This window comes from Astatotilapia calliptera, chromosome 2 (assembly GCF_900246225.1).
Source record: "Astatotilapia calliptera chromosome 2, fAstCal1.2, whole genome shotgun sequence".
Lineage (NCBI taxonomy): Eukaryota > Metazoa > Chordata > Actinopteri > Cichliformes > Cichlidae > Astatotilapia > Astatotilapia calliptera.
In genome coordinates this window covers 30568955-30582863 of record NC_039303.1, presented here as the reverse complement: position 1 = coordinate 30582863, position 13909 = coordinate 30568955, and the positions used below count along the sequence as shown (strand labels likewise).

Genomic DNA, 13909 nt, shown 5'->3' with positions numbered 1-13909 from the left:
CCACAAATACCCAGCGAAGAGATAAAAAAAGAATGGGATGTGGAGCTGTGAAGCTATTTGGGGTTGGAGGGGGAGAGAATTGTGTGTAATTCAGCTGTTGTTACTTCAGCATCTTTCTCCTACTCTGACATGTTAGCTTTATGCGGGATTAGTGCGGCGGGGCTTGTATGCATGCAGGCGCCCGTTTCTTTCTTTGGTGTTGCAGATAACTTATCCTCACAACACTGACAGCAACACTGAAAATGGGGGACAGTGCATGGCTATAATATTGTGAGATTAAATTTCTACATGATTGATCTTCTGGGCATGAGCTCATCACTCCTGTGTCATGACAGAAAATACCCTCGCCGCGTTCGTGTCCTGCACCTGCTTGAATATTTACATGCCTGTCTGGACTGTCTGTTTTCATCAAGGCTGCGTGTTGTTCTCTCAACTTCCTTTATTTTCTGCCAAGTTGTTTTTTCTTCCTTTTTCTGACAGGCTCTTTCTGGTGGGAGTTTTCTCCTACTGTCTTGTCTGCATGGTTTTGTCTGGCAGGCTCGCGCCTGTTTTCCTCCTCATCTGTTGTGGTGGCCTCTGACAACTCATCTCTCCAGAAGAATTTTCACCTGGCATATTTTTTTCCACTCCCTGGTGAATTTTCCATTTTTCACTGCCTCCCTTACTTACTCCTTGCAGCAATGTTGTCTCAATCTCCCTCTATCCTTTTATTTTCTGTCAATCTCTCTCTCCCTCTTATCTTTCTTTTGTTTTGCTAGTTGCTTCATCCCTACCAGCCCCTGAACCTCTTCCTCTTAATGTTTTTTTTCAGTTTCACATCCTCCCACTGCTTTTCTACTCCCAGTTGTTTCCCCCATTTCTCCCTCCCACATTTGTCCCTCTTCATCTTACTTTCTTCTAATTTTTCCCCACCACACTCTCGCATGCCGCCACCACCATCATAATCTGCTCCATACCGCTCCTTTCCTCCCCTCTCACTTTTATGCTGCTGTTCTTTCTCTCATTTGCTCCCTCTCTGCATCACCCACACTCCCATTAGCTGGTGTGAGTGCTTATTAAGTCATCTCATCATCCTCATCCTCTTGGCATCCAGCAGTGTGTCTCTGCCTGTGTGTGTGTGTGTTTGTGTGTTCTGCAGATTCGGAGTCTAGACATATGTTTACTCAAAAATCAATACTGGCGTGCTGCTATGTGTGTCTAAATGAGCCGTATTTATAACTCCCTCTTTGAAAACATAATCAACAGTAGCCAAAAAAAAAAAGTGACACACTTTCCTGTGTCTGTTTGAACATACTTTAGCAATCCAAACAGTCCTCCTTCAGCAGGCTGAAGGTCAGTATCCAAGCAGTGATATGTGTGAGTGTTTGTTGTTTTACACACACGGGTGCTTAAATGCTTTGTTCGTCAATAACTCTAGATTTCTGCCTTGTTTTTAGCCCATGTGACTGGATACATTTATTTTTCTGTGTTTATGTGTGTGTCCCCAAATATAACAAGTCACTGGACCTTCAGTGAAGCACTGAAAAGCCAGTAAAGGATTGGCCTTATGTCCCATGACTTGAATATTGACTATGGAAAACAATATGTTTCAGAATGAGGGTTTAAATTCACTGCGTGAAACATGATTATATATTCAGCTTTTCCGGGGTTTATACTGTTGCTTGCAGCTATTTAAATTGCCTCTTTCTTGGAAAGCACGCTCCACCATGCAGAGGCCGGTAAGAGAAACTCCTCTTTAGCCGGCCAGGATGACAGATTAGGCTAATTCAGATTATGCAAATGAGATACTTTCTGGCAAGGATTACAGGACACGGTACTAGAAAGAAAGAGAGAGCATGGCATAGATAGAGTGGCGGACTGAGAGGAGAGTTTGGCAGAGGGGGGGAGATAAGAAATGGAGGAGAAAGAAGGAATCAGTGGGAAACAGAAGAAAGGAAGAGATGCAGAAGAAATTAGCGCAGCATTAAATACCAGAGGCAGGAGTGGTCAGGAGAAAGTTAGGAATTAAATCCTCTCCATGGGCTTTAGGAAGAGGGTGTGTACAGACGTAAGAGGGGCTTTTTTTGTGTTAGAGTGCTTGTTGGGGAGAGTGACAGGTAGTCTTTCTTTGCTGGCAGCTCAGGCCACCGCTTAACACTCTGAACAAGCTCTGAAAGAAATGGGCTCAGGCTGTTGGTCACTGTCAGACACCACGGTTTATAATAGGTTATGCAGCAGATGGAAGTGAAGTTCTCGAGGTTGCTTTCTAGGTTGGGTTTATTTAGGCTTTCTTTATCTGCTAAGTTTGCAGATTTTGTTGTGGAACACGGATGATGTAGGTTTCTAGACCTCACCTGTTCAATGAAAACTTTACAGAAGTTATATGACCAGATATATTCCACCACTACGCACTTTCATGTGTTTAAAAGGAGGTTTCCTGAATCAGAAGACTCCTTTTACATTTGATAATAATCCCGCAAAGGCTCACAATGAGGTTTTGAACTCTATGTAGAGTAAAGACAATGAGTTGGGATTAGATATGTAGAACTGGGTGATATCTCCTAAATTCAATGTTAGTTTACATCTGTAGACATGTTATAATGAATTTACATTGCGAAATGAACTTAAAAGTAACTTTGGATCTTAACTGCTAACCAAGGAAGAAGATCACACAAGCTCGTGTACACAGTCTATTTCTAGTAACTCATTTTCTGTTTTACTGGAGCAGCATAATGCTCGAGCTCAGTGTTTTCCTTTGATCGGGAACCAAACAAGAACACTGTAGCAATTACTTCAAATATTCAATGTGCTCAACACAACGTAGCACTATCTATTTTATTGTTTTGTAATGCTTCAAAACTAATCAATAATAGCTTTGTAATTCAGTACATGTTGTGACTGTGTATTGATGTGTCCAAAATGTTGTCGATTGTGAAATTCTCACTGAGCACATTCATTTTCTCTGTACCTTATAAATCACTGCTTGGATGAAGAGGATTAGCTACAGTAGAGTAGAATTAGTATGAAATTAGCAAGTCTGTGTGTGCTACTTTGTTTTTGAAGCGTGTTCCTCTTTGCTTCAAAATCTATTAGTCTTCTGCTTCCTTAAATGTATTAAACTGTTTTTCTCTCTGAGAAACATCATATTAAAAAATCATAAAAAATCATATTTACTGATTTAGGCAGATTTTTATGAAAATGACAGGATTGTTAAAGTGCTGTATTTTTTTTTGTATTCCCAAATAGAAATGTGTGCCAAATTGAACAGTTGTAGTTAGTAGAATTAGAAAATACCTTTGTACAAGGCTGCTCTGTCTTTGTTTTTTCCACACTGTCTCCATCCTCTCGCGCATCAGTAAAAACTCCTAACAGCCTGCGCGGAGCTTGCCAACTGTGTGTGGGTGTGTGCACGTGAGCGTAAACAAAGATGGTGAGCATATGCCAAATGGAAACTGTTAGCTGTTTGTTAGTAAACTCAGTTATTGTTGAAGTTAGAGGCTTCAAAGGATTGATGGTAGGTTGTCCATGCAAAAGTATTATTTCACTGAATATCATATGAAGCCCTGTGATGGATTGATACCTGTCCTATGACAGCTTCACTCGGTGAAGTGTTAGACGATAGTGTGTTAAAGGTATCTACCAATCTTATCTAGCAATAAACTGATATATTTTCATAGACTTAGATGTAGAATTAAGCCATTAAACATACGCAGGAGAGGACACTAGTTTGTGAAAGCTCATAAATAACTCGTAAATAGCTCTTTCAAGCTATCTGTGGCCATTTAGTATTTGTAAATGCATATTTTCATCAACTCTTTCTCACTATGTCATTCTCTTCCTCTTCCACTTCTGTTTCCTCCCTCATTTCCACTTCATCATCTTCCTCCTCTCCTCACGCCACATTTCCTCAACTGAATTCAAGGCGGTAACACCCAAAAACATTCATAAACATGCTTATTCATTCCCAGTATTGATGCAATTATTTATTGTCAGCAGATTAGACATTTCACCCTCTCTGATAACAAGCAAGCTAAATATCAAAAACAGCTCCTTATAAGCTAAAATAATGCCAGCTAATGTTGGGTTCTAGTGTCCTAAAAATCACACTTTCCTTCTGATAAACAGTTTGATTACTTCCTCACATTGTATGAGAGTTTATTCACTTAATGTCCAAGTCCAACACTGTTAGAGCCACTTCAAAGAAAGTTTCACTAATGCTAGCAAACAGCAGCTAACAGGGGCTAATATAGGCTAACTGCAGCTAACACCAAATGCAACAGTGCTTACTGACAGAAAACTTCACAATATCCTCAAAAACTCACCTCAGCATCGCTGTCATTGAGAAGAACTGAGTTTTACTGACTCGTCGACCCCTTTCAAAGTTTATATAGCCTCCTGCAGATTAAATAGATGTATTGACAGATGAGGTAAACAGCGGAATAAAAGCCTACACTCACTACAAATGAGAAAACAGATTTCAGTTTGCTACAATCTACTGACATCTAGTGGTAATATTTTACACACTATACCTTTAAAGTAGACCCTTTTTGCATTTCTTTATCCTCTGTCATATTTATGCTGTTATAATCATGGCAAAAATTTAGAATAATGAGGTCAGTGTAGTATTAGTAGTCCCTGTGAGTCAAGCTATAGACTGCTCTGTTTGTCCATTTTGTTCTGAGGTTTTTCTTCTATGCTCTTGCATCTGCGCAGTGCCATAGAGAGGAGATATTCTAAATCTGGTCACTGAAACTTGGCTTAAAGGGCGGGGGAAAGAACCTGCAGCAGATTCAAATCTGTTTAGTATTCTGTCTGCTATAAAATAAACGCCTTCTCAACTTTCCACTAATAATCTGGTGTCAGCTTGTTATTCTGGTGTGTAACATGTGTTGCAGGGTGTTTGTTGTTTCGCTGTACCTGTGTATAATATCCCAACAGAAATCCCAGTGAAGACAGCTAATGAACACAACTTAAACTACACTTAATCATTTATACTAATGAGCAAATGTCTGACAAATTGGATTAAATTCTACTCTTGCCGCTAAATTAAATTTTCCCTAGCACTGCTACTGTAATTTCACAACAGTAAATAAAGCAAACCTGCAATCGACAACTCTGTGGGAAACCTCTTGATACGGCAGAGCCCCCTGCAGTCTGCAAGTCAGCGGCTGTACTTCAGCTCAGTTGGCTAGTGAAGCTTCTCTTTGCATACACATAAAGACTTTAAATGAGTGCCATCTTGTTAAGAGCACAGAATTTACAATTTAGTCTTTTTTTCACTGTGATTTTGATTGTGTGGATGCATTAAAATAAATCGCATTTGAGCAAAAATCTTTGTTCAGCTTATCAAATTGGTCACTGCACTGATATTCTATGAGAAAGCTAAACATTAAAATGTGCATCACATTTTTAGCAATCATGGTACTGTTCTCTGTGTTAGGTTTTGCTACCCCCTGGTGGTCCACAAAGGTTATAGCAGTTCTTATAGTTCCCAATACTCTTGTTATTCAGGCTTGCTGCAATTTTTATAAAGCCCACAGGGCAAATTAGAATAGATGTTCTCTCAGTGCCTGTATTCATAGGTACTGATTTATACAAAGTGCTGTTTATATTATAGAGTACGGTATATGAAAGGTATGTTTAGAAAAGTCACTTTGTGGTGAATTAGGCCGTCTGTTGTTTGAAGCTGACTGTGTGTCTTAATGGGAGCCATTAATCAAGTCCTGATCTGTTCATGAACTTGTACACAGTCACAAAGCAAACACATATGGCGGTACGGTGTAAGGTGAGTTTATCATTGTTACAGTGTGCTCACTGTAAAGCCCCAAAGAGTGAAGGACACCGACTGTAATACAGGGGGGAGTGGGGCTCTGTGGGGAGAGAGAGGGTGTGTGGGATAGAGCGAAGGTCAGGATAAGAGAGGAAGATGCCCCAGGGAGGAGAGAGAAGGGGGGATAAAAAGACAGAGACAGAGAGAGGCAGGTGAGTGCTGATTTCACTGTGGGAGGAAGCAAGATAGATGGAAAGTTTATAATCACGAGAGAGAGAGCAGGAAAGAGTTTAAAAGCCAACTTTGTTTAGAATTGTAGTGAAAAACCACCACCAGTGTTTGAAAGTTTGGAGTTCAATTTTTCCTTATTGTGCAAAGTTAAGCATCTTAAGGAATAAAAACCAGAAGGGGCTAAGGAAGTACGGGAAAAGTTGAAGACAGAAAGCTTCAGGATAAACAGCGAGTCCAAAGAAAAGAAGAAAATAATCAGAATGGATAGAGAAGAGCAGAGCGAGAACAGTTTACATACTATAGCCATCATTCTGCTGTGCTGTGGGGCCGTCAAAATGCTGCACCTGCTGGGAGTCATCACTGTGGAGGGTGAGTCATTATACTATCATCCACCTTTAAGTCAACCAACAAAGTCAGAGTGTTTCCACTGCTGTTGGGCTGTCAACCAGCAAAGCGAATGTTATAGTTTTTCTCAAGACGCAAAAAAAAAAAAAAACAGGGATAAATAAAAAAATAAGCAGTTAATAAATGCAAACTGCTGCTGGCTGTTCTGTTGTCAGATTTGCACTCTTACCCACATGAATTCTGAACTTCTGTCATTAACTACTCATAGCAGGGAACTGCTGTAGAGGACTTGTGCGTGCATATATATATATTTCTCCTGCTCATTTTAATGATGCGAATCTGCAGTTGACTCATGCACATGCATTGCTTTTCCCACTTATAATAATTCTGCTGCAGTACAGAAACATCATCTGTCATGTACTATAAAGAAAACAGAGCCTCATACAGCCACAGCTCAATAAAAACCAAAGATTTAAGAAAATCTCTATATGTTAACAGTGCCACTGGTGTTGGGATTCATTCCAGAACTTTGTAGTCTGAGTTGTTAATTTGACGTTTGCATATTTTAAAATGGATATTAATGCCATAGTGCTGGATATATTACAAAATTTCCCTACATTTGGTTTTACTTTGTTTCATAATGAAATGAAATGAAGAAACTGAGATGATTTTAATCAATGAAGACCACAAGGGAGATTTTTTCTCTGATGATCAGTGGAACTTTTAGTCACTGGGAAAATTTTACTCTTTAAAGGTGTATGAATGTTAACTAATGCTTCCCCATCTCACCTGTGAGGTATTTGTTCTTTAAATTTACTTACCTTAGATGTATTGATATTAAGGTCCATGAATCACAGATTCTGCCTAAAGGGCTTTTCCAGCTCTGCACAGAATCAGACACCCTCTCTTTTAAGACCTTAGTATAGTTGATATACGTGTTTACACATGCTATGTATGCTAAAACATACAATCTCTCTATAATGGAGCCCTTTGTGATTATATATGATACTACTATAATACGGACGTCGTGTCTGGTCGTAATTTTGCTTGGAGTGTAATGGTGACTGTGCTGGTATGATTAGGCATTAGAGGCCTATCAGATGAATTCACACGATTGTGTGTGTGTGTGTGTGTATGTGTGTGTGTGTGTGTGTGTGTGTGGTTGTGTGTCTGTGTGTGTGAGCCTGAACCTCAAAACCTACACCTCAGTACCCCGGTGTGACGCTGACAATGTCTGATCTGCTGGGATGAAAATGACCTTCAAGTGATGTGTGACCGTGTGTGCATGTGTGTGTGTTTGCAGGTAGCTGTGTTTGTGTGCGTTGAACACGTTGAGGGAGGAGGGGTAAGGAGCTATATAAAGAGACTACAACTCAACATTATAAGTTATACAAAGTCATAAAGTCATACTGCTCCCATAAAGTACAAAATGTGAGACCACAATTCAGCAAGCACTTACTGAATTGCGTAATAAATTATTTTGATTTTTTTATTGTGACTTTTATACTTTAAATTGACATGTGCAACGTTAGATAATATCATTGCACATGAGACTGTTCTCACCGTTTCAAAGCATCTCCACAGCCACATTTGACAAACGTGTGAGTCAGCAGGCCAAAGAGTCAGTATATCGTATTTGATTGTAGAATTCAAACCTGCTGATTCAAGCTACGATGGCAAACTTTAGGTTTTTTGTGTGAAGTTCTGAATACTGAATCTGAAATCTGAAAAGTTCAGGCTTAATTTAGCAGTGAGATAAAGCAGTCTTTGCCTTGCTCAGTGAAATGCCATCTCAGTACCCATCATTCACTGGGAGAATAGAACTGAAGAGGGACTGGTGTAATGAAGCTTTACAAACCACTAATGGTTTTGTCACACAGATAAAAATGTCTCATTTCAAAACTGTTAATGTTTCAAAATGTGAACTGCCAAGGACAGAGTGAACCTTGCACCCCGTGACACCAATTAAAGCTAAATGGGAACCATTCAAAAGATTTAGCTTTGTGCCTGTGCTGGACACTGTCACTGTGCCTGATACTGTTCAAAACACATTCAGCTAAATTTTCGTCTGGACAGCAGACAATAGACAATAGTGACTTTGATAGGGATAATGACTAGTGTGCTAAAAGGGGAAATGGTCCATAATTTTCTATGAAAAACAAACTGGGTAATTACAATCTCTCATAGATCTTCTTAACTGATGCAAACACAGGGAAGTGCATAACAGCTTCTACTAATAGGACCATTCACCTTTTTTTCAGCCTTAATTTCACGAGGATAAATGAAAAGAACAAACATTTCTGAGGATTTTCTCAGCTTTTAATGGGATCTTTTTCTTATGCTGCTTAGTCAGACATTAAGGCATCAGCCTTCATTAAACTCAGCAACTCATTATTTCAACAAAAGCAACATCTTTTTTTTTATTTATTTCTGCCATTTGCTAATTTTAATAGTGTCTACTGCTGGAATCTTATCACGCCACTCCATGGCCCTTTTCAGCTTTAATTAGAGCCTGGCTGGATTCTTGTGGCCAATGTCGATACAGATTGTTAGGGATACACTTCATTAGGTACACCTTGGTAGTACTTGGTTGGACTCCCTCTTGCTTTCAGCACCGCCTTAATTCTTCTAGCCGCAGATTCAGAAGGGTGCTGGAAACATTCCTCAGAGATTTTTTTTATTAATATTGAGGTGGTGGCATCACATAGTTTCTTTCTGCAGGTTTATCGGCTGCAGATGTGAATCTCCTGTTCCACCACATCCCAAAGGCGCTCTGTTAAATTGAGATCCAGTGAATATGAATGCCATTTGATTACAGTGAACTCATTTTCATATCAGCTAACCAATTTGAGATGATTTGAGCTCTGAGACAGTATGTGTTATCCTGGTCATAAAGGTCAGATAAACAGATGGACATGGTTAGCAGAAATACTCAGGTGGAGTTTAAACAATGCTCTGTTGATAATGAGGAGCCCAATTAGTGCAGAGAAAGTATCCCCTACGACATTACACCACCAACAGTTGTGTAATGCCAGAGTGTTGTGAGTTCAGAGATGCTGTTCTGTATAATTTGGTTGGAATGTAAATGCACTGAGGTCTGTTTAAATGGCGGATACTTGCGTTACCAAGCAGATGAATAAGGGTGCCTAACTGTGTCGCTGGTGAGTGTATATTGGCTGATATTCTTCATATATGCATGTTTTAAAAAACTGGTATGGAATAATGTGAACACAGCATGACTCACCATCTGGTAAGCTGTGCATTTTAATGCTAGTTGTACTGCAGAAAGTTATGGAAACAGTGAAGTATGGGCCATTTTACAAGCTTAACCCAAGCTTTTTTTCCCTGTATTATCTTTTTGCATTAAAAAAATAATAATAATAAATAAAAAAAAACTCCACACCTGTTATTTTCTGTTCAGCAAGTCGGCACGATTGCCAGTAAATGTGGTGATAACTTCCTACTGAGCCTGGAAGTTTGTGGAGGAGGCCGCCTACTGATAACAGTCATTCAGTGGGCTGATAACATAACGGGGGCACCATGACCATTTTATCATATTCAGAATTTTTATTACTACTTCTATTAAATTATGCACAGTTATAACACTATGCATAATTATTACATTGTAGATTGCTTTGGGGGGAAATTGTTCACTGGTTTAAATGTGTAAATGAGTGTCTCTAAAAGAGGGCGAGAGAAAATGTCTTAATTTTATATTGTTGTGTTCACCTATAACCACCGTGTGTGTGTGTGTGTGTGTGTGTGTGTGTGTGTGTGTGTTAAGTCAGAGTCAGTGGTGTGTCCTCTTTCAACCTCCCCTCCAGCGAGGACAGTAATGAGTTGTTAATGATAGGGCCAGTAAGAGGAGCAGCGTAGAGCTGCGAAACTGACCTTTACCTCTCTGCACCTCCATCTTTCATCCTCTCCTCTCCTTCGCCTTTTTGGTCACAGTGTGTATCATTCTGCTTTTCAGAAAGACAACAACATTGTTCAAACCCGGTGCATACATATGACTTCACTGAGCTAATGTTGTCCTTTTCTCTTCATCTGAACAGTCACTCCCTTCCTGTCTACATCTATCCTTTTACTCTTTAATACTGATTTTTTTCCCCTATATTTTTCCCCTTTAGACAAAGCTGATGATGACTTGGAGATGACAATGGTTTGCCATCGACCGGAGGGCCTCGACCAGCTAGAAGCTCAAACCAACTTCAGTAAAAGAGAGCTCCAAGTGCTCTACAGGGGCTTCAAGAATGTAAGTGACTGTAAAAGTGCACTGCAACACTTCACCTCCAGTTTTTTCATCACGACTTTCCTCCCGCTTAACTGTCTGTAACTTGAGTATGAGGGCATAAACAATAAAAACATCTCTTTAAATCAAAGAAAAACACCCAGTAGCAAAAGACATTTGAATGATTTGTATTTATGTAGTTTTTAATTTTTTTTAAACTTTGTATTGGCTTATATACACGGATGATAGCAGAGGTGGTGCTTTTAACCTGTACTGCAAGCAGCAAGTAGAGGGAGATAGGTATATCATAACATCTACCTTTAAATACACTCTATGGGTTTTACTGAGCTGACCTACCTAAATAGCTACAAATTAGTGTGGAGATCATTATGAGCATCCATCATTATATTGGACATGCAGACCTTTTTTTTCTTTCTCTGATTTACAAAAAAATCCTCTGCGGTGCTACATGCACGCCTGTGCAATAACCTGGTTTGCCTAAATCTCGGAGAATATATAATCTCTTCTTTAATACTGAGCCAATGTTTGCCAAAGCCCAGATTCAAAGTACACAACACTGTTACATTTCTTCTAGTGAAACAAAGTGGTTTTATTATCCTCCTGGTTTTCTTTGTGTAAGTCTGTACATTTAATTTCAGTAACAATGACTCTGCTTCATGACAGAGTGAATAATTTTCACAGGTAAATAAATGGGCCAGAGTACAGTCTGCATTTGTGGTCACGCAGTAACATGCAGTAAGTTGTGAGATTAAACATTCCAGGTTTCTTTTTGCGTTTTTGGGAGAGTTTATTCATTTGTCACTTAATTGTAACACTACCATTTTAATGCAGATATACTCTGTTTTGGGTTTTTTTTGTTCTTTACTACTTTCACAGATTTTTGTCGTAAAGTATATTTTATATTGAGGTTGCATTCTTTAGCTTAAAGCTCTTTATCAAAAATAGTCTCATAAGAGACACCCTGCTGTGATAGTCAGAAACTGTAATTAGATGTACCTTTGGTGATTGTCAGGAATTAGACTGTAATCATTTTAAGCAACTTTAATATGGCTTTTTGATGACCAATCATCATCAAGTCTGGATTTATCCAATCTCCGTGCCTTATCGGCTTTTGTATTTCTCCACTGTTACACCCTCCTGTGTACTCTGTTTACTTCGTTTGTGCTTGTTCAGTTTTCACATTGCCCTTAAACTTTGTCCTTTTGTCCCTCTCTCATTCCAGGAGTGTCCAAGTGGTGTCGTAAATGAAGACACCTTCAAGCAAATATACTCCCAGTTCTTCCCACATGGAGGTGAAGTGTGTGTGTGTGTGTGTGTGTGTGTGTGTGTGTGTGTGTGTGTGTGTGTGTGTGTGTGTGTGTGTGTGTGTGTGTGCTGTGATGTTTGCATTTATGTTCGTCTTTGTCTCTGCACATTTTCCTGCCAGTGTATTAGCAACTTTTTTCTTCTTCTCCTGCAGATGCCAGCACCTACGCGCACTACCTGTTCAATGCATTTGACACAGGACACACAGGATCCATAAAGTTTGAGGTTTGCTTTATACTAACTCATTTCCACTCAATACATCTCAGCTCTTTGATACTCACCTACCATACGCCTCCCTTATTCAGTTTGTCATTCTATATCTGCTTCGTTCTCCATCAGGACTTTGTAACAGCTCTGTCCATCCTGCTGAGAGGTTCTGTCACCGAGAAGCTACAGTGGACCTTTAACCTCTATGATATCAACAGAGATGGATACATAAACAAAGAGGTTTGTCTTAACTTCTTCTTTTTTCCACATGTCAGGTTGTATTCATCATAACTCATGGTGTCTGTGTTCTGTTTCACAGGAGATGACAGACATCGTCAGAGCAATCTATGACATGATGGGGAAGTACACATACCCTGTTTTGAAAAATGACGCACCCAAACAGCATGTGGATGCCTTCTTTCAGGTACCATTATCTGCTTCCTTTATTTATAAAGTAAAAGTAAAGTAAATTTTGATTTATATAGCTCCTTTCAAGATAAAAGTCACAAAGTGCTTCACAGAAGCTAAAACATAAAAATAAAAATCAACTAAAAGCAAGTTTAAAAAGATGAGTTTTCAGCTGTATATTCAATGAAACCGACAACATCAGCTTAGCACTGCCTACTTTACTTATCCAAAAGTCGCTACAGTAGAAAATAAATGACCCATTACTGTTGGCTGCAACATCCACCCAAAATATACAATGACCGAATCTCAACCTCATTGAATATGCATCCATCAAGCCAGCCATCCAGTTTCTGCAACGTATCCCTGTCTACTCTGCTTAGACTGTGGGGGAAGCACTGTAAGCAGAGATGTTCATACATCCATCTCCACAGTCACCTGTCCGAGCTCTTCTGGTAGAACATGAAGGTGTTTCCAAGTCCAATGGTAATTTTATAGTATGTAGGGGTAAAAATTCAAATTTGCTCCGTATATTATTATAGAACTAATCTGACACAAAAAATCCACTATCCACTTGACATGGTCATATCAGCAGAGCTGGACACACTGAGCGGCTCAGCTAGCTGAGTTAACTGATTTTAAATGTCAAAGTAAATAAATTAGATAATGTGACGTTTATAAAATTCATCAACTGTCTCCTCCCTGTAGACAAGGCTAAACAAGCAGCATTTATTTTATGAAAATCAGCTGCAGCTGGAGTGAGTGGATACAGGTGGGGGTCACTTAGGGAGGTCAGGTCTCTCCAACTGTAATTGCAAACTGTAGTATGTCAGTCCTTTGGGGCTCCCACTGACCTGGTGCCTGTCTTGTCTGGTAGCAACAAGCTTCTGTCTAAGCCAGCTAAATTTTCTGTAACTTGCAGCTCGCTGATTCAACTATTGATTTAAATAGGCCGATTTACTAAATGTGTTTGTAGCTTTAAATATCACGTATTCTTCCATCTGCAGAAAATGGACAAAAACCGAGACGGTGTGGTGACTCTTGATGAATTCATCCTTTCTTGTCAAGAGGTACTGGCTTGTTTGCTTTTTCCTTCAACTCACTCTAAAGGCTTCTTCCACTGAGAATAGTTTAACTAATGCAGGATTTGCATATAATGGAAAACATGATGGCTGACTACAGTGCTGTTGCTAATGTTATTAGTGCATTTGCTCTCCGAAATGTCAGCATGTCTGCACAAAAGACCACCACAGTCACAACAGTTTTGCTAACTATTTATTATTATTTACCGAAGGCCTCTTAGATTTTGCAAGTCTCACTGTACACGCTATTAATTATGGCTGTTAGTACAGTTTTCCATCAGTATTTATCTGCAGAGATCATTAAAAATTTATGGACCTTTACTGCCCCCTAGT

At 39.4% G+C, this 13909-nt stretch overlaps 1 protein-coding gene across 3 annotated transcripts in view; it reads left to right on the top strand.

Moving 5' to 3' along the window:
• Positions 1-13909, top strand: part of kcnip1a (Kv channel interacting protein 1 a) — a 46999-nt gene that overhangs the window by 31323 nt on the left and 1767 nt on the right. For all 3 annotated transcript variants that reach the window (XM_026194562.1, XM_026194571.1, XM_026194579.1), the window contains 6 exons: positions 10456-10580; positions 11800-11869; positions 12037-12107; positions 12222-12329; positions 12409-12513; positions 13502-13564. In XM_026194562.1, the coding sequence (XP_026050347.1) occupies positions 10456-10580; positions 11800-11869; positions 12037-12107; positions 12222-12329; positions 12409-12513; positions 13502-13564 (542 nt within the window). The remainder of the gene's footprint in view (positions 1-10455; positions 10581-11799; positions 11870-12036; positions 12108-12221; positions 12330-12408; positions 12514-13501; positions 13565-13909) is intronic.